General features: G+C 51.3%; 1 protein-coding gene across 1 annotated transcript in view; it reads left to right on the forward strand.

Moving 5' to 3' along the window:
* Positions 1-5,204: 5,204 nt before the first annotated feature.
* ZNF687 (zinc finger protein 687) overlaps positions 5,205-25,592 on the forward strand; it is a 34,898-nt gene continuing 14,510 nt past the window's right edge. Inside the window, exons 1-3 of the mRNA XM_028711008.2 lie at positions 5,205-5,637; positions 21,003-23,206; positions 24,292-24,470. Coding sequence (XP_028566841.2) covers positions 5,409-5,637; positions 21,003-23,206; positions 24,292-24,470 — 2,612 coding nt within the window. The 5' untranslated portion in view covers positions 5,205-5,408. The remainder of the gene's footprint in view (positions 5,638-21,002; positions 23,207-24,291; positions 24,471-25,592) is intronic.

Here is a 25,592-nt window from a genome sequence, read left to right on the forward strand (position 1 = left end):
CCCAAATACCTGCCGCCGAGTAAGGTGCAAAGGCCTTTTCCGTAGGGCTAGTTCTGTTTCCACTTGTAGGCTGAGGGTTGCATCCAGGCAAAGCGGGAGGAGACACCCTGAAATCAATGGATCTAAGTTAGTCACAGAATTCTAGAGATAGAAGGGACCCTGAGGGACATCTAGACCAACCCCTGCAATTTCCCTTAATTTCAATGAGTGTGTTCTGAGTAGGACAAGTATTTGACATGAACCTTCATCGTATTTTACGTCTGGGATACCCAATCCCCTAGTGAGAAAGTGGGTGCACTCTGCTCATGCCCTGATAGACATGCTTCTTTTTTCATTCCTTGCTTGAGCTCTACACTAGAGTAAAGGTAAAGAGACCTCTACCTACAAGTGTAGAGTGCAATACTGCAAACAGACCTTTAACCATGAGGACTAGAATCTTAAGCCTATTTTGAAGGGGACGGCTGTATCCCTCTGTGGCAGATCCCCTGCTTTGCATGCAGAACATCCCTGGTTTGATCTCTGGCGTCTCGAGTTAGGGCTTGGACAACCCCCTTGCCCCAAACCCTGGAAAGCTGCTGCCAGCCAGTGAGGACAATATTGAGCTAGATGGACCCCAATGGTCCGACTCAATGTAAGGCAGTCTGTCTATATGTCTCCTCTGTTCGAGTACACACATACACACGCCCCTCCATCCCTCATCCAGGCAAGCAAGAGGCATTGCAGGCGGGTTGGGCTGGATGACCTCTTGAGGGCCCCCTTCCAACGCTACAATTCTTTGCTTCTTACTTCAAGAGCACAGATTGTTGTGCTGTTTTTTTTAAGAGAAATTATCTTCAATAAAGTGACAGGTGGAATTGCAACTACTGCAGCTTCCTCCCCAGCGTGGCTGCCGTGTAACAGGCCGATATTCATCTGGTGGAGCCTCTCCCCCCCCCCCCCTAATCCTTACATTCAGCAGGATTTGACCTGCTGTTGAATTTCCCTTTTGTCTTTGCTGTCGTTCAAAAGCACGCAATAAAAGATGGCAACCTCGTGTTTTGCGGGTGTTCTGATCTACCCTTTAAAGGATAGTCCACCCTTTATTCCAGGAGCCCCTCTGAGGGGGGGGGCAGAAGTGGGGACCGAGGAAAGGAGACTTCGTTCCTCCAGCCAAAAGCTTTCTGGCTTGCGGCCGACTCTCTCAGGTTCCACCACCTGACATGCTGGGAAGAAAAGGCCCTTTTGAAAGAGAGGCCGAGGCTCCCCCGATAACCTCGCTGCTGAAAAAGGAGCAGACCGAGGCACAGACGGGGCCCTGTTTTCGGGAGAAACCGCCGCATCACTCGATCGGCTCGGAAAACATCCAAGCGAAAGGCCTTGGCTCTCGGGGAGGGCGGCGGGGTGGAAAGAGACTGATTTCGGAGCCGCATAAAAGCAAGATTGTTTACAAGCTGGTGCACCCCAGTCTCAGCGACAGGGCAGCGATGGAGAAGTGGACGGCGGGAGATGAAAATCACTTGGCTCCCCTTGGCAAGGGGGGAGGACAAAGGACATTGCTTCCCGGAGGAAAGGCGGCGGGGAGGCCTTGAGGACGCTGCATGCCTTAACTTGTTGGTCGCTGTTGTGATAGGAATTTTGAGGTCTTAGATATACGGTCTTGAGCCACCAGTGGTCTGACTCGGAAGCTTCCTATATCAGAACTGAAATAAAAAAATTCATTTATATATAATAGGTAAAGGTAAAGGAACCCCTGACCATTAGGTCCAGTGGTGACCGGCTCGGGGGTTGCGGCGCTCATCTTGCTTTACTGGCCGAGGGAGCCGGTGTACAGCTTCCGGGTCATGTGGCCAGCAGGACTAAGCCGCTTCTGGCGAACCAGAGCAGCGCACGGAAATGCCATTTACCTTCCCGCCGGAGCAGTACCTATTTATCTACTTGCACTTTGATGTGCTTTTGAACTGCTAGGTTGGCAGGAGCAGGGACCAAGCAACGGGAGCTCACCACGTCGCGGGGATTCGAACCGCCGACCTTCTGATCGGCAAGCCCTAGGCTCTGTGGTTTAACCCACAGGGCCACCCGCGTCCCTTTTATATATAATAAATGTTCATAAATGTACCAACCAAGCACGTACATAGTATATGTGGACCACATGTCTGGAGCAGCACAGGAAGACCGCCCTGAAACCATTTTGGCTCCCAAACTGACCAAATGTTTTCTCTGCAAGGAGGGAGGGGTTGAGGGAACCTTCCCATTGTCTCAGGAAGTGGGTGATCACCATCTCAAAGAAATGGCCAGACTACCAGGAAAGGCAATCAGATAAGGCATTATCAGATAACCTGACAAACGAGATAAACAACACACTCAGATTTCTGCTGTAGACCGCCTTTTCTGAGATGTAGGTATGATGTATCTGGGGTGGTGGTCTTGGGTTACACCCCTTCGGTGACGTATGTTATATGGAGGGGTGGTATTGGGCTCCAGGGCTGGGAATTTAAAATGTCTATATAAGGGCAGGCACACCTTTGTTCTGGGTCCTCCTCCTTTCCTGCGTGTGAGGGGAGCACCCTGTTGCAACAGATCAATAAAGATCAGGCTTACTAGCTGCTTTGCTTCTCAATATTCTCTGATTGGCCTGTTATTTTCTCCGACCGATGGAGAACCTACAAAGGACTCTACAGTGGTGCCCCGCAAGATGAAAAACTCGCAAGACGAAAGAGTTTTCCGTTTTTTGAGTCGTTCCGCAAGACGAATTTCCCTATGGGCTTGCTTCACAAGATGAAACGTCTTGCGAGTTCTTGCGAATTTGTTTCCTTTTTCTTAAAGCCGCTAAGCCGTTAATAGCCGCTAAGCCGTTAATAGCCGTGCTTCGCAAGACGAAAAAACCGCAAGACGAAGAGACTCGCGGAACGGATTAATTTCGTCTTGCGAGGCACCACTGTATAAGGGTTCAATGTCCCCCATAAGGGAATAAGATTTTGTTTACCACAGAACCATGAGGACTAACATTTTGCTGAGCACTGTAGCTCTGTCAACCATTACCAGGATTTTTGGGGAGGGTGCTTTAAATGTACAGAGCATACGCAGTCAGAGGCTCTTCCTGTCATATTCCTCTTTGGAAAGTCCCCTAGGCAAGGACCCTGTTGTTTAGTTGTTTAGTGGTGTCCGCCTCTTCGTGACCCCCTGGACCAGAGCACGCCAGGCACTCCTGTATTCCACTGCCTCCTGCAGTTTTGTCAAACTCATGCTGGTAGCTTCAAGAACACTGTCCCACCATCTCATCCTCCGTCGTCCCCTTCTCCTTGTGCCCTCCATCTTTCCCAACATCAGGGTCTTTTCCAGGGAGACTTCTCTTCTCATGAGGTGGCCAAAGTCTTGGAGCCTCAGCTTCAGGATCTGTCCTTCCATTGAGCACTCAGGGCTGGTTTCCTTCAGAATGGAGAGGTTTGATCTTCTTGCAGTCCATGGGACTCTCCAGAGTCTCCTCCAGCACCAGAATTCAAAAGCATCCATTCTTTGGCGATCAGCCTTCTTTATGGTCCAGCTCTCACTTCCATACATCCCTACTGGGAAAACCATAGCTTTTACTATACGGACCTTTGTTGGCAAGGTGATGTCTCTGCTTTTTAAGATGCTGTCTAGGTTTGTCATTGCTTTTCTCCCAAGAAAAAATCATGGATCACTGCCTTACCATGGTGAAGGGGCTTGAATAACTCAGAGAAGAAGAAAGAAGAAGAAGAAGAAGAAGAAGAAGAGGAGGAGGAGGAGGAGGAGGAGGAGGAGGAGGAGTTTGGATTTGATATCCCGCTTTATCACTACCCTAAGGAGTCTCAAAGCGGCTAACATTCTCCTTTCCCTTCCTCCCCCACAACAAACACTCTGTGAGGTGAGTGGGGCTGAGAGACTTCAAAGAAGTGTGACTGGCCCAAGGTCACCCAGCAGCTGCATGTGGAGGAGCGGAGACGCGAACCCAGTTCACCAGATTACGAGACTACCACTCTTAACCACTACACCACACCACACCACACTGGCTCATAGAAGCTATGAGCTATGCCAAGCAGGGCCACCCAAGATGTACAGGTCATAGTGGAGAGTTTTGACCAAACGTGACCCACCTGGAGCAGGAACCGGCAAGCCACTCCAGTTTCCCTGCCAAGAAAACTCCATGGACAAAGACAACAGGCAAGGACCCTAGGCGCTTCCATTACTGCTGCGCTACAACTCCCACCAGGGACTAGTCCCCTGGGAGTTATAGGTCAGCAACACATTCCAGGCCACAGGTCCCCCCCCCAACCTTGGTAGAAACATTATTAATAACAATAAAAAAAATTAGGTTGTAATACCATTAATTAATATTAAATAACAACATGTCCTCAATGGAGCTTGCAGTTGTGAAGCTGCAAGACCAAAGCTGGGAGGTTTGATCCAGATGTTAAAAAAATCAATTTGTTAGGTCCTGGGTTCAAATTGTCCATTATTACCCAGAATCCCTTGCGCCACTCCCCCAGAATGCTTTGCTCACAGAGCTTTTGGCCACTTTCCCCTTCCCCCTCCCAGACTCCTTTGCGCGCCTCCATTTAAAGGCCACTATCCCAGAATCCCTTGCGGCACCGTCGCTTTCCCTTCGTTATCCCTCCTGCGAGGAGTTTGTAGACGGACGTTTGCTTTGGTCAATCGCCACTCAGATGTTCGACGTTCCTTCACGCGTCATTATTTTGAATGGCAAGAATACGGCCCGCCTTCCAAGAAGTAGCCTACCAATAGGAAAATGAGGTGAGAAGCCTCAGGCGGGGGCAACTCATTTGAGTGACACGGATTTCCCCCAATAAGCCTGGTGGTTGGTTTGTTCGTTTTAAAAGGCACGAAGGACAGCCAATTAGAATGGTAGAACGTGAGGCGCTATTTCCCTCCCCCTGCAAGCCCCGCCCATCTCGCCTGCCGAATACTAATGGGAGGTTCTTGTCTGAGACGCGCCGCCTCAGCAAATGGGCACCTGCTGCCGTTTTTGTATTCCCTCAGGTGTCCAGCGAATGAAATTAAAGCCCAGCCTCCCTGAAGGCTCGCAGCCAATAGAAAGGCTTGTTTGGCGCCCAGCTGAGTGGCAAGCAGCCCTAGCCAATAGTTAGTTGGATATCTCGGAGAATGATAGATGCCTTAGCCAATAGACGTTGGCCGGTGGGAGGCTCCCCCAGCTGACTACATCTCTCCTCCAGCCTCGGCTTGGCAAAGCACCAAGTAGAGAGCGGATGAGGAGGGCGCGAGCCACTTGAGCGGCAGGCCGCGCAGCCAGTAGGGCTGCCCAGCGAGCGGAACGCCTCCGACGAGGAACGAGTTCGGCGAAGGCGGAACGTCGCCTTTGACTGATAGCCTCTTTCGCCCAATGGCGGGCGGGGAGACCGGGAGCCTTCCTTGACCGACGTCCCGTTCGCCCAATGGAGCGCCAGGCAGCCGGGAGGTCATCCTCAGAGCGGCAAGCGGCCTCGCCAATGAGGGGACCCGGGGCCGGGCCGGAGCGGAGAAGCAGGAAGCGGCCGAGGAGGCGGAGGCCGCCCCGCAGTCGGGAGAGGGGCCTGGCGGGGAGCCTGAGGAGCCGCTGGGCGAGCTGCCCCTCTCCGAGACGGACGCGACGCCGGGCCGCTCCAGGGAGCCGGAGTCGAGCAGGTAGGCCCGAAAGGCCTTCCCCTTTAAGGGGGTGGGGCCTCGACAGGCCCCGCCCACCAGGCCTCGATTAAAGGGGTGGGGGCGCGGAGAGAGGCTTATGGGGGGCACCTCAAAATGGGGGGGGGCTCCTGCATTGATGGGGTCGTGGAGGAGTAATGGGGAGGAGGGGAAGGAGGAGTATCTCAGCATAAATGGATGGGGGGGTCCTCAAAATCTGGGAATGGGGGGCAAGGGGTCCCCCCCACCAAGGTTGCTTCTCTGGGGGTTGCAAGTGGGGGGAGATACAGGACAGGCTGGTGCTTTTCATCCCTCAGTGGATATTAGCTGAAATAAACTGGGGAGGTTCTGGTATTTGGGGGGTGCATTTTAGTCCTCCTTTGAGGGGGTAGGAAATTGGGTGTGTGGAGGGGGGTTCCTCCTCCCTCCTGCAATATAGAGAGGAAAAGAGCAACCCCCCCAATATGGGATGGATTAGGGGGGGGCTGAAGACTTGAAATGTGGGAAGGGGTGACCCCCAACAAAGCCCTTTGGGGAGGACAGAAGACAGAATAACATGGTGGTTAGCCTCCTTCAGTGCATCTCGTCGTAAATAGATCCTGGGGGGGAGAGACCTCAAAATGGAGTGGTGCTGGTCCACTTCGGTCCTGTTTTGGAAGAGGAGGAAGTGGAGAGGAGGGTGGTGTTTTCTTATGTTTCCTACTCACGAAAACAAACTTGGGGTGGAAAGGTGCTCACGATGGGTGGAAGGGTCCGTGTCAATTTTGCTTTTGAGAGGTCAAGCAGATTTTTGGGAGGGGAGGAGGGAGATGGGTGCTGTCCCCCCACCCCAATTCCAAAAATCCATGTATCTCAACAGAAACCTGGAACTGCAAGGAGTGGGGAGGGTCTCAGACTGGAGGAGATGGGGTCATCTGAGTTCTGCTTTGAGAGGAAAGGAAGATGGGGTGCTCCCTCCTGAAAAACCTGGGGGGTGGGAGAGATCTCAAAATGGGATGGTGGGGCTGTGCATGAAAATGATATTGAGAGCAGCGTGGGGAGATTGGTGCTCCCCTTCACGCTGGCGAGGTGAGATCTAAAAGATGCAGGGGGAGAAGGGAGTCCCTGTGACAGTTTAAAAATCCAAAAATCCTAAAAAAAAACACCTCAACAACTTCAACACTAAAAAAAGCTAACCTGGAGGTAGGCTGTATGAATTGTGCATTGATCATTGATTTGTAATGATTTTTTGGGTCTCTGGACCATAATAAAGATTGATTGATTGGAAAAATGCTCAACAACTTTGTTTGGCCCTCATGGCCCTTCACTTCATCAAATCTGGCCCTCTTTGAAAAAAGTTTGGACACCACTGATATAGAGTATCTCAACATAAAAATGAAATGGGGTTACGGGGGGCAAAATAGGGAGAAGGATGCAGCTCAGTCCTGATCTGAAGGTGTAGTAAAGGAATATGGAGGGGGGACCTGGAATTTCTTTCTCCCTGTATATATTAAAGAAATTGGGGGGGGGGGGGCGTCGCATAGGTTAGTGATAGACCACACACTTTGCATGCAGAAGGTCCCAGGATAAATAAACATTTTAGGGGAGCGGAGTAGACTTGAGAGAGCAATGCCAGATTTTAACTCCTTTAAATAAGTTAAACTGTTTCATTCCTTCTCTTCAACCCTGCCCCCCACAGCAAAAGTAGAAAAAAACAACCCTGGGAGAGTAAAGGGGGGTGGAGAGCAACTTCCAGATCCCTTTTCTTCTCTGCCGCCCCCCCAAAAAAAATCCGAGGAAAATTTTAATATTGCCACACACAAATATATATAAAGCATATAGTTTATTGAGAGGAGTGAACAACTTCATTCTCTCAAGATTGGGGGTTGGGTGAAAGAAAAAAATTTCCTCCCAAGATACACAACAGTTGTGATTGGGTGTTTTTTTGAGGGGGTGAGACTTCCTTCTCCCAGGATTTGGTGGAGGTGGAAGAGAAGAAATCTTAAGAGGTTTGCCATCACCCCTTATTGAATTCTGTATCTCACCACCAGCCAATTGATACCTAAAACCTGAAAAATAAATCAATTCCTCGCGTAAATAAATATCGGGTTGTTGTTGTTTGCCTGTTTGCGGACAGTTTGTGTTTACAGGCTGTTGAGTATGCAGAACCCTCCCCTTCCCTCTAAACTGAAAATAAATCCTGGAGGAAAAGCAGGAAAATCTTCCCTAAATTGTGGTTTTGCGCTACGTCAGGGTCTGGGGGACCCGTGGCGCTCCAGGTGTTGTCAGTGTCCCCCAAATCCCAATGGCTATTAGTCTGGCCATTTCAGCAACATCTGGAGGACTGGAGATCTTCTCAAACCTCCCACTAGGTCTCTGAAATTGATGCCAATTTGGCCATCCATGTTTTTGAGTTGCGCTGGACACCATTAATTCTGTGTCCCAAATTCCCAGCGGGTTCGCGTATGCTTTAAATGGGCGCCGGTAATTTCTGCGAACCGGCATTCCTGATCAGAGCATGGGTGCTGACATTCAGGAATTGAAATGCAAACGCAAGAGGAATGGAAATGGCAGGGTGGAGGGCGCTGGGAACCAAGAACACGAAAGATAGTTAGCATGTCAGGAAGAAAGCAAGGCTCCTCCTTGAGATGCTAACTTTCTGCTTTCAGGGATTTTTTGCTATGTGACTTTCCATCGCATCTTGAAATTGTACAGTCAAGAACAGGCGTTGTCACGTGGTTCTCCTTGTTTCATATCCTGGCCTTGTTTGTTGCGTTGGCCCTGAGAGCAGATGCTATCCAGATAGCCTGGATTTTTAAAGCTCCACAGGTTCCCTGTCTGTCTGCCCACTATGCTAATGTTGAGGCCCTTGAAACGCAACACCAAGCCTGCCAATTTTTTATTTTATTTTCTGTTTTCTCCCTTTAAAAATTGCACTTTTCCTGGCCTTCCTCTCCTTCCCCACTTGGGTGCCTCCGTGGAAGTTAGCAGATGGTCGAGGCTTAAGTCTCTTAAAGACAACTGGAATTTAATCGCGTGCCAGACTTCAGCTGAAGGCCGCAGCAGACGGGTTTTTAATCTGAAATATTAAAACGGTTCAGGTTGGGGGTGCAGGGGCAAAGGAGGGAATGGAAAAGGTGGGTTCTAGATTGAACCACCGGGATACAGATTTTGAACCCTGGGCAGCAGAGTGCAAGACTGGGCTGTGTTGGTTTGGGAGCTGTCCGATCTCAGCTGCCTCTTCCGCCTCCCTTAGAGGTGTGGGGTTTGGTGGTTGGAAATAGGGGGTGCGGGTCTGCTTGCCCCAACAGCATCATATTAGGACCTCCTGATCCCTTTGATCAATCTCTGAGGGGAGTCACTGTTTGTGGTCCCCATTACTTGGATGCCTCCTAGGAGTTGTGCATTCAGAGCAGTGATTTTGTGGAACTCCCTTTAGACAGGCCCTCCTGTACCCGGTGAACCTCTGGCACTAACATAAGACTTTTAAAAATTGTGGCAGGCTTTTTAACCGAACTCTGGTTCTTATAGTTTTAACTTGTTTTGGCTTCATTGCCTCCTGGAGACGACTGTATTCAGGCGGGATATAAATTGTTGAAATGAATAATAAACAGTCGTCTAAATCAGGGTCCGTCTACCTTGTCGGACTACAACTCCCATCATGTCTCGGCCGCATAGTCAGGGATGATGGGAATTGTAGTCCCGACAACATCTGGGGAGCACGGTTGAAGATCACTGATCTGAATAATCTCCAAGTGTGCCCTTCTGCACACTCTGGCTACCTTCTGTACCGGGGGTGGGAAACTGCTTTTGTGCCCCTCCACTCAATGTTGTAGGGACGCGGGTGGCGCTGTGAGTTAAACCACTGAGCCTAGGACTTGCCGATCAGAAGGTCGGCGGTTCGAATCCCCGCGACGGGGTGAGCTCCCGTTGCTCGGTCCCTGCTCCTGCCAACCTAGCAGCTCGAAAGCACGTCACAGTGCAAGTAGATAAATAGGTACCGCTCCGGCGGGAAAGTAAACGGCATTTCCGTGCGCTGCTCTGGTTCGCCAGAAGCGGCTTAGTCATGCTGGCCACATGACCCGGAAGCTGTACGCCGGCTCCCTCGGCCAATAAGGCGAGATGAGCGCCGCAACCCCAGAGTCGGCCACGACTGGACCTAATGGTCAGGGGTCCCTTTACCTGTACTCAATGTTGTTGGGACTCCCAAATCCCATTAGCCCCAGCAACCAGCATCTTCAGAGGTGAAGGAAGTCCTGCCTGGAGATGCCACTGGGATTGAGCTCATATTCTACATGCAAGGTGGTCGCTCTGCCACAGGGTTTCTCCTGAAGATGAAGTAAGATTCTAGTCCTCAGGGTTGTGAATGAATGGCTGGCTTTCAATTTTACTTTAGGAAGTTGCCTTACTGCAGAAGCAGACCTTTAGTCCTTCTAGCTCCTGCTGCCTACACTGGCTGGCAGTGCCTCTCCAGGGTTTCTGGCATGGATCTTGCCCAACAACGCCAGGGCTTGAACGCGGGACATTTTACCTGAGCTGAGACCTTCCTCTCAGGAGCTCGGCCTCAAATGCCCAGGAGCAGAAATGGGCACCCCAGGTTGTCTCCTGAGTTGCAGTGATCTTTAAAACAGCCTCCTCCCCTCCGAAAACTCCTCTGCACTCCCAAAATGCCAAGGGAGAGACTAAGAAGACAGGATGAATCCCAACAGGTTTTGTAGCTCTTCCCAGCCGATCCTGTGCGCTGCAAAGCTCTTGGCTTTCCCCGCCTCTGACTCTGCCCCTTTTTGCAGCCAGGGCTGAGGTTGGCACAGCGGCCTCCTTGCCAGGCCTCCGTCCCAGGCCTTGTTTGTTGTTTTTTTGTCCATTCCCCAAGCCTCGCCTGGCGTGTTGCGTCTTGCTTCGCGAGCTGAGGAGATGAAAAAAGCTGGGCTTGTCCGTCCGTCGCTGCCTCCTGGGCCGGGCGATCGGTGTTGGTTGTGTGTTTAAATCCTTTTAAAAAAGAGAAAAATCTATTTCCATCGTCGGCATGTTTACCCTTCCCTCTGGAGTAAGCTTGGTGGCAGTGTACCTGCTTGGATTGCAGAAGGACTCAGGCTCAATCCCCAATGGCGTCTCCAGGCTGGGCTGGAAGTGACTCTCTGTTTGAAATCCTGGGGAACCACTGCCAGTCCGTGTAGACTATACTGGGCTAGGTCTGACTCAGTAAAAGGCAGTTTCATGTGTCCCTGTTTAAACGAGTCCTTTGTTCAGAACCACGAGGACTGGAAGCTTACTGGAATCTTTGGGGAAGGACAGTAGCACAGTGATGGAGCATTGGCCTTTGCTTGCAGACGTTTCAGTCCCTGAAGGCATTTCCAAAGAGGGCTGGGGAGAGACTTTCTGCCTGAAACCCTCAAGAGCTGCTGCCAGTCAGTGCAGACACCACTGAGCTAGATGGACCAATGGTCTGACGTGGTCTAAGGCAGCTGCCTGTGTGGTTTTATTGTACACATGTAGGTAAAGGTAAAGGGACCCTGACCATTAGGTCCAGTCGTGGCCGACTCTGGGGTTGCGGCGCTCATCTCACTTTAGTGGCCGAGGGAGCCGGCGTGCAGCTTCCGGGTCATGTGGCCAGCAGGACTAAGCCGAACCAGAGCAGCGCACGGAAACGCTGTTTACCTTCCCGCCGGAGTGGTACCTATTTATCTACTTGCACTTTGATGTGCTTTTGAACTGCTAGGTTGGCAGGAGCAGGGACCGAGCAACAGGAGCTCACCCCGTCGCAGGGATTTGAACCACCGACCTTCTGATCGGCAAATCCTAGGCTCTGTGGTTTAACCCACAGCGCTACCCGCCTCCCGCACACGTGTAACTTAAACAACTGCAGCAACAGCAACGACAAAAGGGCATTAGGTCCCTGCCCATAAGGAGCTTACAGTCAGAATGAGCAGGGGGGGGGGCGATTTTTATCGGCCTCCTATAGGGGGTGAAGGAGGGAGGAAATTGGAGTCTCTGGGGAACCACCGGAGCCTGCCTTTCTCCTGGGCTTTGGGCCAGCTGCTACATACCCTCCATGCTCAGCACCAGAGCCCCACTGCGCACATGCGCCCCACGGGAGTTGGGGCCCATGCTGTGCAGCTGTTCCTAGCAGGTGGGGTGGGAAGCAACAGGCAGTGGAGGGCAGGCCACACAAAGCCTTCTCTTTCCCCAACAAACTCAAAAGGCCGAAAGGAAGCCTTATTAGAAGCTGCCTTCTGGATATAAATTGCATTCTCTGCATTAGAGTAAGCCCACCCCCCATTTCATTCAGGAGAAGAATGGAGGCTAATTTGCGATGACAATGCTTCCTTTTGGGTGGGTAGTTGTCCTGCATTTAACCCAACAATGCCTTGCATTTAAACCTAAAATCTTTAAGAGGAGGTCCGGCTATCGGAGGCGATGGCTTGGAAGAATACCCCTTTCCTTTCACAGCCCCTGATTTTTTAGATGCTGATTTTCCTTGATAGGTCTTTAGATATCCTGCTGGAATCTCAAATGCCTGTTCCTAGTGGGTTCTTTTCTGCATTAACCCCCCCCCCCCCCAAGGTAGCTTCTGAAAAGGGAGATGGCTAGGTCTCTCTCTCTCTCTCTATCTCTCTCTCTCTCTCTCTCTCTCTCTCTCTCTCACACACACACACACACACACACACACACACCACATGTGTGCACACACTCTTAACATTACTTGATTTCCTTGGTTTATTGTTGTTGGAACAGAGGTGTTGCCCTGTGTCAGTTGCTTGCTATTAATCTGAACTTGTTCTGATTTTACAGTGTGCTCAACACCCAAAGGGACGCGGGTGGCGCTGTGGGTTAAACCACAGAGCCTTGGACTTGCCGATCAGAAGGTCGGCGGTTCAAATCCCCATGACGGGGTGAGCTCCCGTTGCTCAGTCCCTGCTCCTGCCAACCTAGCAGTTCGAAAGCATGTCAAAGTGCTAGTAGATAAATAGGTACCACTCCGGCGGGAAGGTAAACGGCATTTCCGTGCGCTGCTCTGGTTCGCCAGAAGCAGCTTAGTCATGCTGGCCACATGACCCAGAAGCTGTACGCCGGCTCCCTCGGCCAGTAAAGCGAGATGAGCGCCGCAGCCCCAGAGTCGGCCACGACTGCACCTAATTGTCAGGGGTCCTTTACCTTTACAACACCCAAAAATCACATGTGTTTGTGTGTGCATGAAAAGGTCACTATGAACGATTGCAGGATTGCTCAGCCTTCCAAGGCAACTGGAAGAATTAGCTAGCCCTGGCGCCCTCCAGATGTCTTGGACTACAAGTCCCACAAGCCCCCTGCTGCCTGGGGCTGATGGGAATTTTCACCCCTAACATGGAGAGCCAGTGTGTGGTGTACTGGTTAGAGACTAGGGAAGTGGGAGAGAACAGGGTTCGAATCCCCACTTGGCACGGTGGGTAACCTTGGACCAGTCATTAACTCTCAGCCCAACCTACCTCACAGGGTAATTGTGGCGATCACTTGTGATCGAGTCAGATTGTCTTCCGTGAGCACAGTTTTAACAGTGTGTCCATAGGTGACTGTGGAGGCTAATTCTGGATCCACACATGCTTCCACAGTGAGGACATAGGTTTCCGGGCGGGAGTTGATCACGGTGTGGATTTGCCAAATGTGCCTTTTTTCTCAGCTCGTTTCACCCTTATGTCCTGAGTTTGTGTTTCTTCAAAGTCCATGACACCCAGGATCGATCACAGCTGTGTGATCTTGTACTAATTACAGGATAAACATATTTTTTAAAAATAGATTAAGTTCTGCAGTGGGAATCAGGCCCCCTCCGGCTGTTTAATGATGAGTTAGCCTGGCTTTTTAATTTGCTGAATGATAACAGTGAGGTTTGAAGAGACATTAGTCTACTTCCAGTGCCTGGACTAGAGGTCCCTTCTGGAGATATTGAAGGAACTATAAAGGGGTTTTGAAACTGGGATAAAAGCCACCAGCCCTTGTTAAAAGAGAAGGTGTCTGCTTTCATTCCCTTTTGCAGTAATGCACCAGATAGTTTGGAACAGGTGCTCTGAGCTCAGGCTTCCAAGGTGGATTAAAAATAAGAAGAATAAAAGGTTTCTTTGGCTATGTTAGAAGCAAGAGGAACAAGCAAGCGGTCCTACTGGGTTGCAGAGAGAAGGCAGAACTCCCCAATGCCTTCTTTGCCTCTGTCTTCACCCAAAAAGAAAGCAATGCCCAACCTGGTAAAAATAAAATAAAAGAAACAATGCAAAGAAGGAGGAGCAGCCCAAACTCATTTCTTTCTTATTTTGATAGAGTTACAAGCTTGGTGGATCAGGGGGATGCTGTGGGCATAGTATATCTTGATTTTAGTAAGGCTTTTTATGAAGACTGCCACAGTGTTCTGTCCTGGGCCCGTTGTTGTTCAATGATGTCTTTATAAATGACTTGGGCAAAGGAATTGAGCGGTTGCTCATCCAATTTGCAGGTGACTCCAAACTGGGAGGGGTAGCTAATGCTGCAGAAGACAGAACCCGGATTCAAAATTACCTTCACAGATTGGAGAAGTAGGCTAAAACTAGCAAAATGAATTTCAATAGTGACAAATGTTAGGTCTTGCACTTAGACAGAAATAACAGCTGCACAAATATAAGATGGGGGACAGCTAGCTTGCCAGTAGTACAAATACAAAAGTTATCTTTGTGTGTGCACAGACCACCCAGTAATTATCAGAATCTTAAGGATCCAGTCCAGCTATGAATATTATTCTCACAACAACCCTGTAGATAGGTTAAACTGAATGAGAGTGACTGGCCTGAATTTCTTGGCCCTTTCCTGAAGCAGATTACTAACTTACTCTTTAAGGGTGTTTTTTTTTAGGGGGGGGCGGAGTCAGACTTTGTGTACAAGTGTCCTAGTTTTGTACAACTGTGTTCAAAACAATTAATATTACACCAGCCTTGAAAGGTAGGGCAACCCTGATTCTTCTTTCCCACCCCCCATTCCTCACAAGGGGGCTCACTGAATTATTTTTTGGGGGGCGGCGAGGTGATGTAATCTTTTATATACATATATATACATTTTTATCGTTTTTTTAACATATTAGTTCCAACAGTCAAATAACATAACTTTCATCTTATACAATGTTTTAGACTTCCGTCAACACCTCTGATGATTTTCCGTTCTTTATCACTTATTCTGCATTTCTTAATTTCTCTATTACTCTTAATTATCGTTAAGTAATAGTTCTTCTCATAGTCTTTCTTGCAATATTTAGAATAGTCCACCTTACAGAACTTCTTGCAAACCTACTAGCGTAATCTGTTCATCACAATTACTTTGCAAATAATTCATATATTTACTCCAGTCTTCTAAGAATCTCTGGTCCCGCAGGTTTCGAATCCGATGTCATTTATGTCTATGCAAATGCTAGACTGGAATGCGCGTATTTCACCTTTCCCAAAGGAAGTTTTCACCAGGCTTGCCTCATTTTCCTCCGCTGTGTTTGGGCAACCTTTCCTAAACCTGCCTTTATTTTGGTCCTGAGGCTCAGAGGGTCTGCAGCTGACTGCCACTGGGTCAGGTCCCCCAAATACACCCCTCCTGAGTGTTGCTGCTGTGTGCCCCTCCACACAGCCCCAGAGGCAAAACCGGGAGTGGCAGTGGGCCTTGACCTATAACTTTTCGTTTTCTTGGAGGCCCAGTCCTGGTGGGCAAAACCACCAAATGCTTCTGAATGCCTCTTGCTGCAAATCACAGGAGAGGAGATTTGCACTCGGGTCCTTGCGGGCTTCCTGCTGCAGCATCCGGTTGACCACTGCGGGAACAGGATGCTATCCTAGATGGGCCCCCTCTGGCCCGACCCAACAAGACTATTTGTGTAGACCCTCCAGGTCCAAAGGCAGTCTATCTTAGGCAGTGTATCGGGGCATTTGGCTGCTGTGAAAACAGGGTGCTGGGCTGGAAAGGGCCCCCTTTGGCCTGATCCTGCAGCCAGGCTCTTCTTTTAACGCTAGTTGCTGACCAGGGTCTTGAGGGCGGCGACTGTCATTTCTGCCCCCCACTTCCTCGGTGAATTGTGCAGACCTGCAAGGCCTTTTCCTCCCTCCCCCATGCAAAGGTGGCTAAATCTATGCCAAATTTCTCGGTTTCTGGCCTGGCCGCATGGCGGGAGCCCTACCTGCTAGTTGCAGAGCGCGGCTGGCAGAGGAGTAGGAGGAGAATGTGCCGTGGCAAAGGTAGGCCTGGCGCCTGCTCCCTCGCTCAGCTCCCATGGGAATTTGGTGCTTGTTTTGCTCGATCTCGCCCCCCCGCCGGCATCCCTCCCATCGCAGCTGTCCCTGTCGAGCCCTGACCTCATGAGCTCACGCTGGGAAGCCGAACCCAGCGGCCTGCCCCCTTGCGCTTGAGAAGCAGCCGCTGGCTCCCCTGCCCTTCGGTCGCCAGAAACCGGAGGCCCACGTCCGCCCCCTTCCCCCCCCCCCTCTCCATTCCTGCTTGATTCCTTTTCTCCCTCGGCTCCTCCGCCCCACTGCTCCGGGAAAACCTCCGTAAGGTTAGTGCTGCCTTTTTAACAGGTTCCTCCTGCTCTGCCACTTGACCAGAGAGGAACCACCAAACACGCCCTTTCTCTCTTCCCCCTCCCCACCGCCAATTCCCAGGTGCTCCTTGGGAGCTTCACAGGGTGGGGAACGCCAAGCACATCTTCCCATTACTCTGCCCCACCAACCTTCTGTGGGGCGGAGGAGTATCTGCCCCACATACTCCTTCGGGCCCTTCTTGCTTTCCCCCCCTATTGCAGCAAGAAGTTTTCCGTGCTTAACGTTGCCTGGCCCGGTGTTGTATCTATGTGCTTCTGAAACCTGAGTGCGCATTGGAAACTAGACTTAAATAGAGACCTGCTTCCAGCCGGCATCCTGTTTGAAACAGCGACTGCAGTGCATTCAAAGCACACGGAAAGCCCATTCCCCGCCCTCCACCCCACTCTGCCCACCCACCAGTTCTGGGAGCGGAAGTTAATCCCTTGCAGATCCACAGTTCCCGGCACCCTTCACAAACTACAGTTCCCAGGTTTCTTTGGGCGAAGCCATGTGCTTCAAGTGACCTGCAAAAAACCCATAGGTGTGGCTTCAGGCAGCCAGGCAGGCTGTCCTCTGCTTCTTTCTAGAATCTGGTTTTTTGAGGTACAGTCATACCTTGGGTTACAGACGCTTTGGGTTGCGTGATTTCGGGTTGCGCACTATGCCGAACCCAGAAGTACTGGAACAGGTTACTTCCGAGTTTTCGCACATGTGCAGAAGCGCCAACCTGCACATGTGCAGATGGGGCGCTGCGGGATGCGGGCGCTGCGGGTTGTGAATGTGCTTTCCGCACAGATCACGTTCGCAACCCGAGCGTCCACTGTACACTGTTACTAAACATGGGGGCTCCATTTTGCTATACTGCCTGCTGATAGGCCTGCTCACGCCCCCAAATTCAGAGTTAATTCTTCTTTTTTTAAAAGGTGCCATTTTGAAAAGGAGCACTGTCCGGTGCTTAAGGTGTGTTCAGTGCTTTTGGGAAGGTAAGACTAATAACCCACAAGCTAGATGCTTAGAGATGGATATTTAGGGGGCAATGATAAGGTCCAGGCCTCTCCCCAGGACTATAGCATCGGAGAACTAGGGTGGCAGAGAACAAATGTTCGCCCAAGTTTAAATTTCTCTTTTTAGACCGTACTGACATGCTCACTTTTCACAATGGATTTGCGAAGAACCATTGGCTCTTTACCTGGCGTCCTCAACGTGGCATAGTCTAGGGACCTGTAGCATGTTACTTTATTTAATTTATTAATTCAGATTCTATACCGCCCTTCATCCTAGGATCACAGGGCGGTTTACAGTAGAAAAACACAAAAATACAGAACACAGTAACAAACAAAACAATCCACCCCCTCCCTAGTTAAAAAGGCCATAGATTTTTTAAAAAATTAAATTTCTATACCATACTTTTCTGACGGTGCAGGATGCATGGCCTTTAGCCGTACTGAGTTGTGTGTTGTTGGGGACACAATTTATGTTTTTCTTTTGCGAGTGCTGGCTAGCAGTTCCAGGTTGGGGTATATCAGAAATGGATCTTGGAGGGGGAGATTTTTTGTGATGTGCTGCTCTTTATAACTCATCTCCCTCTCACTTCTCTCAAGGACCCCCCACCAAATCATATCCTGTGACGCTGGATATTCAAACGTTACCTTTAGCCCTGCATCATAGAATTGTTGGGTTGGGAGGGAATCCCGGGGGTCATCTATTCCAACCCCCTGCGACACAGAGGGCGTCGTTATCATCAAGCAGTTTGTGTTTGTGTGAATCTTGAACCTTGTTGCATTTTATTTTATTTTTTTAATGACAGCATCAGGGCCAGCTAGGGTTGCTTCCTTTTATTCCCCCCTTCCTGGCAGAGTTCCTGAGCCTTTCAAACAGCTGTGTAACAGAAATTCACCATGAGCGGCTTTTCCCAATGCAGAAGAGTTGTAAAGAGGTGAACTTCACCTGTTGGATTGTTTCCCTGGCGATGTTCACATTCAGTGAGTGTGCCTGCGTACCAAGGAGTTGACCGGCACACTTGTACAGTTATTTGCGTGTAATGCTCTGTGAGTCAAAATATTTTTTTTAAAAAAATTGTCCAGTAGGACCTTAGAGACCAACTAAGTTTATTCTGGGTACAGTCATATCTCTTGTTACTTCATGATACGTTTTTTCAGGTTGTGTCCTGTGGCGACCCAGAAGTACCGGAAAGGGTTACTTCCGGGTTTTGCCACATGAGCAGATGTGCAAAATGACGTCACACGCATGTGCAGAAGTGACAAATCGTGACCCGCGTGTGTGCAGACACGGGTTGCGTACCTTTCAGGTTGCGAACAGGGCTCCGGAACGGATCCCGTTCGCAACCAGAGGTACCACTGTATAAGCTTTCGTGTGCATGTGTAGCTGTGCACGGAGTAAGCGCGTGCAAAGACTTGCGCCTGTGTTTGGTGTCATGTGTGAACAAACCTGTGTCAGGGTGGGGGAAGAGAGACTACTCTTATGCTCAATAAAACAGGTTGCCTGGAAGCGCCGCCAAATCACCCCTGGCCTATTCCTCGGGCAGCAAAACATTTTGTTTAAAAGGGCTTCCTTTAAAACAGTTTAGTCAGGCTGAAATAGCGGAGAGTGGCCAGGGAGCGGGAGGGCGGCCATCTTTTTCCCCTTCAGCCTTCTTTCCCGTGACACTTTTAACAGCAGCCTGACTTGCTGCAACATCACCAGGCGAAGAAGCCTTTCCTCCTCCGTTTCTGCCCAGAGGAAGCTTCCCCTGCTATGCCGGCGGCAAGCCAACACGAGGGGAGCGGCTTCCTACTCCGGGGCCTGGTCTGGGCCTTGTCCTAGGCCTCCCGTTCCCTTTCATCGTGAGCCACGCTCTCCTGGCCTGGGACAACAGGAGACGCGGCCGTCCGCCTCTTGTGAAAGCCTTTCCCTCCCCTTCCTTCTCCCCCTCAGAAGCTGATCCCTTCGTGTCACGTAGTTATTGCCAAAGCAGCCGTTTCAGTTGGCCTCCATGACAGACGGGTTTGGGGGGGCCCGGGAGGCCATTTCCCCCGTTCATGCCCAGGGAAAGCTTTGTCTGAGAGAAAAATTGAGCCTATATCTCCTCTCCCTTCAGAAGTAAAACATATGTGCAGGAAAATATCTTGTCGGTCAGGAAAGGAAAAGGAAAAGCCGTCTCCCCACCGCCACCCTTTCTCTCTCTTCAAAATAGCTGTTTCTTGAAATAACCCTTCCAATTGGAGAAACCCAGAAACTAACTAAAATAATATTTTTAAAAAGGGCTTCAGCAAAAATGCCACCTCTCTGACTTGAGAAAGATTTCCTCAGTGTCTTAGTCGCTGAAGCACGGAACAGAAGAGGTTTTTTTTTAAAAAAATTAATATTTATTGGCTTGTTTATTCGCCGAAGCAATATCTCAGTCCCCACCAAAGCGTGAAGCAAAATAGGCTTTTGTGATGCGTTCCTTTGTTGGCTTGCTTTTTTTTGCCGAGGTTGCTATCAGGTTGAGCAAGCCCGTCTCCATCTTGAATTCCTGGCTTTTTTCTCTGAGGTTTCTGTCTATGGTTTCTGTCAGCAACCGTATCTTGCTTCAATAACACATCTTCAGGCGTGGGGGTGCCAAGGACTTGGGAGACGGGGGTTCAAATCCCCATTTGGCCATGGCCAAGTCGCCATCTCTACCTCCTAGGGTTGTTGTACGATTTAAAAAAGAAGTGGGCAGCTGTGTGCGCCACCTTCGGAGGAAAGGTGGGATAGAAATGTACAGTGGTACCTCGGGTTACATACGCTCCAGGTTACATATGCTTCAGGTTACACACTCCGCTAACCTAGAAATAGTGCTTCAGGTTAAGAACTTTGCTTCAGGATAAGAACAGAAATCGGGCTCCGGCGGCAGCAGCAGCAGAAAGCCCCATTAGCTGGTGCTTCAGGTTAAGAAAAGTTTCAGGTTAAGTACCAGCCCCTCAGGGCCTGCCCCATTCATTCCCTTTGAAAGCAAAATACTCTCCTTCTTGAAAGCCGACCAATTGTCACTTCACCAGAGTTAATGGTTTACCGTGGGCGCTGAGATCACTGCCTATTCTTACGCTCTTCCCTGGCCGGTGGGATCAGCAGCAAGTTTTAACCGGCCATCAAGCCATGTTTTGCCCCAAATAAGCCACATTTGGTAAGCCATAATAAGCAAACCCTCGCTTCGCGCCGCAGTTTCGAATGAAGCAAACCATGGCACGCATTACGTGTGAGCTCTGCCTCTGAAACTTGCCCGCTTGCTGTTTTTTAAAATGTGTGCGTCTTTCCACATGCCGAAAGGGTCATGTCCAAGCGCGCAGCTTTTTCCTTTTAATTAGTTTTAGTTTCTTCAATGCCACACTCAAGGATGTCCCTGCACAAGGGTGACTTTTGCCAAACTGATAACAGCCACATGAGACTTTGTGGAATATTTGAAAAACACATGTATGCAAAGAAGCTCATTAGCAGGGTTAATGTAAAACAACAGTTAAATATTTTATTAAGAGGAACTAAATAATAACTTAAAGATGGAGTAATGTGGAAAATGCAGTATGAAAACTTAAAGTAAAAAGAAACCACAAAGGGGGGGGGGGAGAAGTCAATTATATGTGTATTAGAAATATATGTGATTTGTGTTTTTGTAATTTGTATGTCTGTAAATCTTTGAAAAACCGAAAAATAAATATATATATTTTTAAAGGAATTGTAGTTCAAAAACAGCTGGAGACCCAAGTTTGGAAAATATTGTTTTAGACAATACTACTGAGCTAGATAGTCTATGAACACAAGAGCTACCTGTCTTTCTACAAAAGAGCAACTGTTTTCCTTTCCCTCCTTGCCTTCCAGAGCTTTCTGAATCCTTCGCCATGGGGGACATGAAAACCCCAGATTTTGACGACCTCCTGGCGGCTTTTGACATTCCCGACATCGACACCAACGAGGCCATCCACGAGGAGGCGGAGGCACACATCAAGCCCATCCCTGTGGAGGCGGTGGTCCCCGAACACGTCCTCCCTCACGCCGACATCACCACGGTCAGCGTCATCGTGAAGAACACTGTCTGCCCTGAGCAGCTGGAGCCCGTGGACGGACGCGTCAAAGACAGCCACGTCGTCGGGCCGCGCCTGCTGCAGAACGGCTTCTCTGCCCCCGAGGCACTCCATTCCTCCCCCACGCGCCCCACAGAAGGGGTGGCCACCGCCAACGGAGAGTGTTGGACCCCCAAAGAAAAGGGGGCCAAAAGCCTGGACCTCTTTTCCCATTTCAGCCCCGACCCTCCTGAGGACAGTGAGGCTAATCTCATTGACCAGCCGCGAGAATGCAAGCCCAAGGAGAAGGGGCCCCTCTCCCCGCCCCATGCGCTTCCTTCGGTCCCCCCGCTGGCCTGCCACGAGCTGTCGGCAGGGGAGGCCGCTGGGCCCCTCCCTCCAACATTCCCACAATCCTTTGAAGGATGCCCAGCCGGCGGAGGTGTGGGCCTCCCTCCAACCCCTGCTGCTCCCCCGGTGCCCCCAGCCATCAAACAGGAATCCGATTGCGAGACGCCCTGCCAGGGGGCCAGTCCACTGGGCCGCCCGAAGCCCGGTTCTATTTGCTACCCTACAGACGGTTCCCCCATAGCGCCCTGGCCGGGCTCAGACGCAAACCTCTGTGTCGGCTCCCACGGCGCCCCAGAGGTCAAGCGCTCTCCCTCCAGCCCCGGGGACTCACTCTTCAAAAGCTCTCCTCCGGAGGCAGAAGCAAGCCCCGGGCCCTCCACCTCCCCCAAACATTCCAGCGTCGGGACCCTGAAGGAGGAGCCCATCGAGAAGCCTGTGCAGTGCCCGCCGGATGCGTCCAGCGAGGAAGAGGACGAGGATGAGAGTGCTGGCTCCCCCTCGTCCAATTCTTCGCGGCCCCTGAAAGTGAGGATCAAGACCATCAAGACTCCGACCGGAAGCATCACCAGGACGGTCACCAGGGTCTCCTCCGACACGGAGCCGGGAGCCGCCAAGCCGCCTTTGGACCACGACTTGCAAGAGGCCGCTCCCGCCGAGGACGCCGTGCCCCCCGCCTCTGCGGAAAAGGAAGAAGGGGCCGCCGGGCCTCCCAGCCCCAAAGCGGTGGCCGCCAGCCCCGCGAAGGTTGTGGAGGGGCCCAAAGTGGTCAGCGTGCAGCTGGGGGACGGGACCAAGATCAAAGGGACGGTGCTGCCCGTCTCCACCATCCAGAACGCCAGCAGCGCCATGCTGATGGCCGCCAGCGTGGCCCAGCAGAAGGCAGTGGTGCTGCCCAGCAAGGCCATGGCCAAGAACATCGTCAGCCTGGTGCCGCAGGCCCTCCCCAAGGCTGGCGTGGTGGCGGCGGCGGCCCAGGCGGGCGGCGCCAGCCAGAAGGTCAACGGCACCACGGTGGTGGTGATGCAGCAGTCCCAGAAGTCCTCGCCCACCGTGGCCGGCACGGTCATCTCCCGCAGCCAGTCCAGCCTGGTGGAGGCCTTCAACAAGATCCTGAACAGCAAGAACCTGCTGCCCATCTACAAGCCCAACCTGGCGCCCCCGGCAGACTCCAGCCTGACCCTCCCGCCGCTCGGGTACCGGTGCCTGGAGTGCGGAGACGCCTTCGCCCTGGAGAAGAGCCTGGCGCGGCACTACGACCGGCGCAGCATGCGCATCGAGGTGACCTGCAACCACTGCACCAAGCGCCTGGTCTTCTTCAACAAGTGCAGCCTGCTCCTCCACGCCCGCGAGCACAAGGACAAGGGCCTGGTCATGCAGTGCTCCCACCTGGTCATGCGCCCCATCGCGCTGGACCAGATGATCGGGCAGCCCGACATCACCCCGCTGGTCTCCCTGGCCTCCCTGAACGCCAGCAAGGCCGCCGCGGCCACGGTCGCCCAGGAAGGCACGGCCAGCGGGGCGGCCACGCACGACCCGCCCGTCCTCCCCTTGAACGGCAGCGCCGAGCAGGCCACCACCAACTCCTGCCAGTGCCTGGAGTGCAAGGAGCCCTGCAAGGACAAAGCCGGCCTCGCAGCCCACTTCCAGCAAGCCACAGCCTCCGCCTCCACGGTGAGGGCACTCGGAACGCCGTCAGGGTGGTATTCTGTTACTATTATTGGCATAGGGTGATAGAGTTGGAGGGACCCATCTAGTCCAACCCCTTGCAATGTCGGAATCTCAGCTAAAGCATCCATGTCAGATGGCCACCCAACCTCAGCTTAAAAAACTGCAAGGAAGGAGAGTCCACAGCCTTCCAAGGGAGACCTTTGCACTGTCAAACAGCTGTCACTGTCAGAAAGCTCTTCCTAATTTTTAGACAGAATCTCCTTTCTTGCAACTTGAAGCCATTGCTTTGAGTCCTGCCCCCTAGAGCAGGAGAAAACATGCTTGCTCCCTCTTCCGTGTAATAGCCCTTGTGACATTTATGTGTTGCATTTAATAATAATAATAATAATAATAATAATAATAATAATAATAATAATAATAATAATAATAATAATTTATTCCCCAGCCACTCTGGGCGGCTTCCAACACAATATTAAAATGCAATAACCTATTAAACATTAAAAGCTTCCCTAAGCAAGGCTGCCTTCAGATGTCTTCTAAAAGTCTGGTGGTAGTTTTTCTCTTTGACATCTGGTGGGAGGGCATTCCACAGGGAGGGCGCCACTACCGAGAAGGCCCTCTGCCTGGTTCCCTATAACTTGGCTTCTTGGAGCGAGGGAACCGCCAGAATGCCCTCGGCGCTGGACCTCAGTGTCCGGGCAGAACGATGGGGATGGATCTACCTTTCCCTCCAAGGATGGTGTATGTGGGTTCTCCCCCCCCCCATCTTGTCCTCACAACAACCCCGGGAGGTAGGTCAGGCTGAGAGTCTTCCTCCCCATTTCAGTGGAGTATTGTCCTCACTTACTGGAAGCGGCTCTGCAGGCTTTTGGGCAGAGGGCAATCCTAGACCCACCTGGAGGCAACAAGGATTGAACAGGTGATTTGGCACCCAGCTGCCATTCTTTCATTGGCAAAGCCCTGATTCCAGGGCACAGTTTCTGCAGTTCCTTGCCAGTGGCAGAGTTAGCACTCGTTACACCTTCCCTCCCTCCCCCTGCCTGCCTTATCCAACGTAAATTAACCGTTCTTTTTGCTCCTTTCCAAAGGTGTGCAACGCCTGCCCCATGATTATGCCCAACCGGTGCAGCTTCGGCGCCCACCAGCGCATGCACAAGAACCGCCCGCCTCACGTCTGCCCCGAGTGCGGGGGGAACTTCCTCTTGGCCAACTTCGAGGCCCACCTGAAGGAAGCCTGCCTCCATTTCTCCCGGAGGATAGGCTACAGGTAGGGGTGTCTTGAGTGTGAGTGGAAACCCGAAAGGCAGACTCCTTCCCCCCGCTTTTTTTTAGCTCTGTCGCCCAGCATGGATAAAGTTAATTCCTGTTTTAATGATTCGGCCGCTGACACAGGAATCTGAACTTGGGACCAAGCTGAGAGTGCTTTTCCCACTCACCCCTGATTTCAGAGTGGTGCATCCATGGAGTGGTAATGGGACGCGGGTGGCGCTGTGGGTTAAACCAGAGAGCCTAGGACTTGCCGATCAGAAGGTTGGCGGTTCAAATCCCCGCGACGGGGTGAGCTCCCGTTGCTCGGTCCCTGCTCCTGCCAACCTAGCAGTTCGAAAGCACGTCAAAGTGCAAGTAGATAAATAGGTACCACTCCGGCGGGAAGGTAAACGGCATTTCCGTGCGCTGCTCTGGTTCGCCAGAAGCGGCTTAGTCATGCTGGCCACATGACCCGGAAGCTGTACACCGGCTCCCTCGGCCAATAAAGCGAGATGAGCGCTGCAACCCCAGAGTTGGCCACGACTGGACCTAAGGGTCAGGGGTCCCTTTACCTTTACCTATCCATGGAGTGGAGGTCAAAATGGTGATGTGAGAATTAAGCAAGCTTTGCTGTAGCTCCCGCTTCCCATTTTTGATCATTGTATGTTCCATGTCTGGGTGGCGATGGAGCCTAAGATGCTGGCGCGATATTTTGGCTCTCCTCCACACCCTTACTTATTTATTCATGCCTTTCTTCCATCATGGAACCTGGTGACATTGTACATATGGTTCCCAAGTGGCCACCAGTTATTATTATTACCTCAGTTTACAAACAGTCCTGTTTAAGAACTGTTCGCTTTATGAACTCCGCAAAACCGGAAGTAGTGTTCCAGTTTGTGAACTTTACCTCAGTTTATGAACGGTATCTGAACGGTGGAAGGGCACTGGCAGTGGGAGGCCTCATTAGGGAAAGCGCACCTTGGTTTAAGAATGGATTCGGTTTAAGAACGGACTTCTGGATTCGGTTTAAGAACGGACTTCCGGAACAGATTAAGTTTGTAAACCGAGGTATCACTGTATTATCATTCATTTCCATTCACTTACCAGGCCCAGGCCTCCTGCCTTCAGATCATCTCCGCTC

The sequence above is a fragment of the Podarcis muralis genome, chromosome 16 (assembly GCF_964188315.1).
Source record: "Podarcis muralis chromosome 16, rPodMur119.hap1.1, whole genome shotgun sequence".
NCBI classification, from domain to species: Eukaryota; Metazoa; Chordata; class Lepidosauria; order Squamata; family Lacertidae; genus Podarcis; species Podarcis muralis.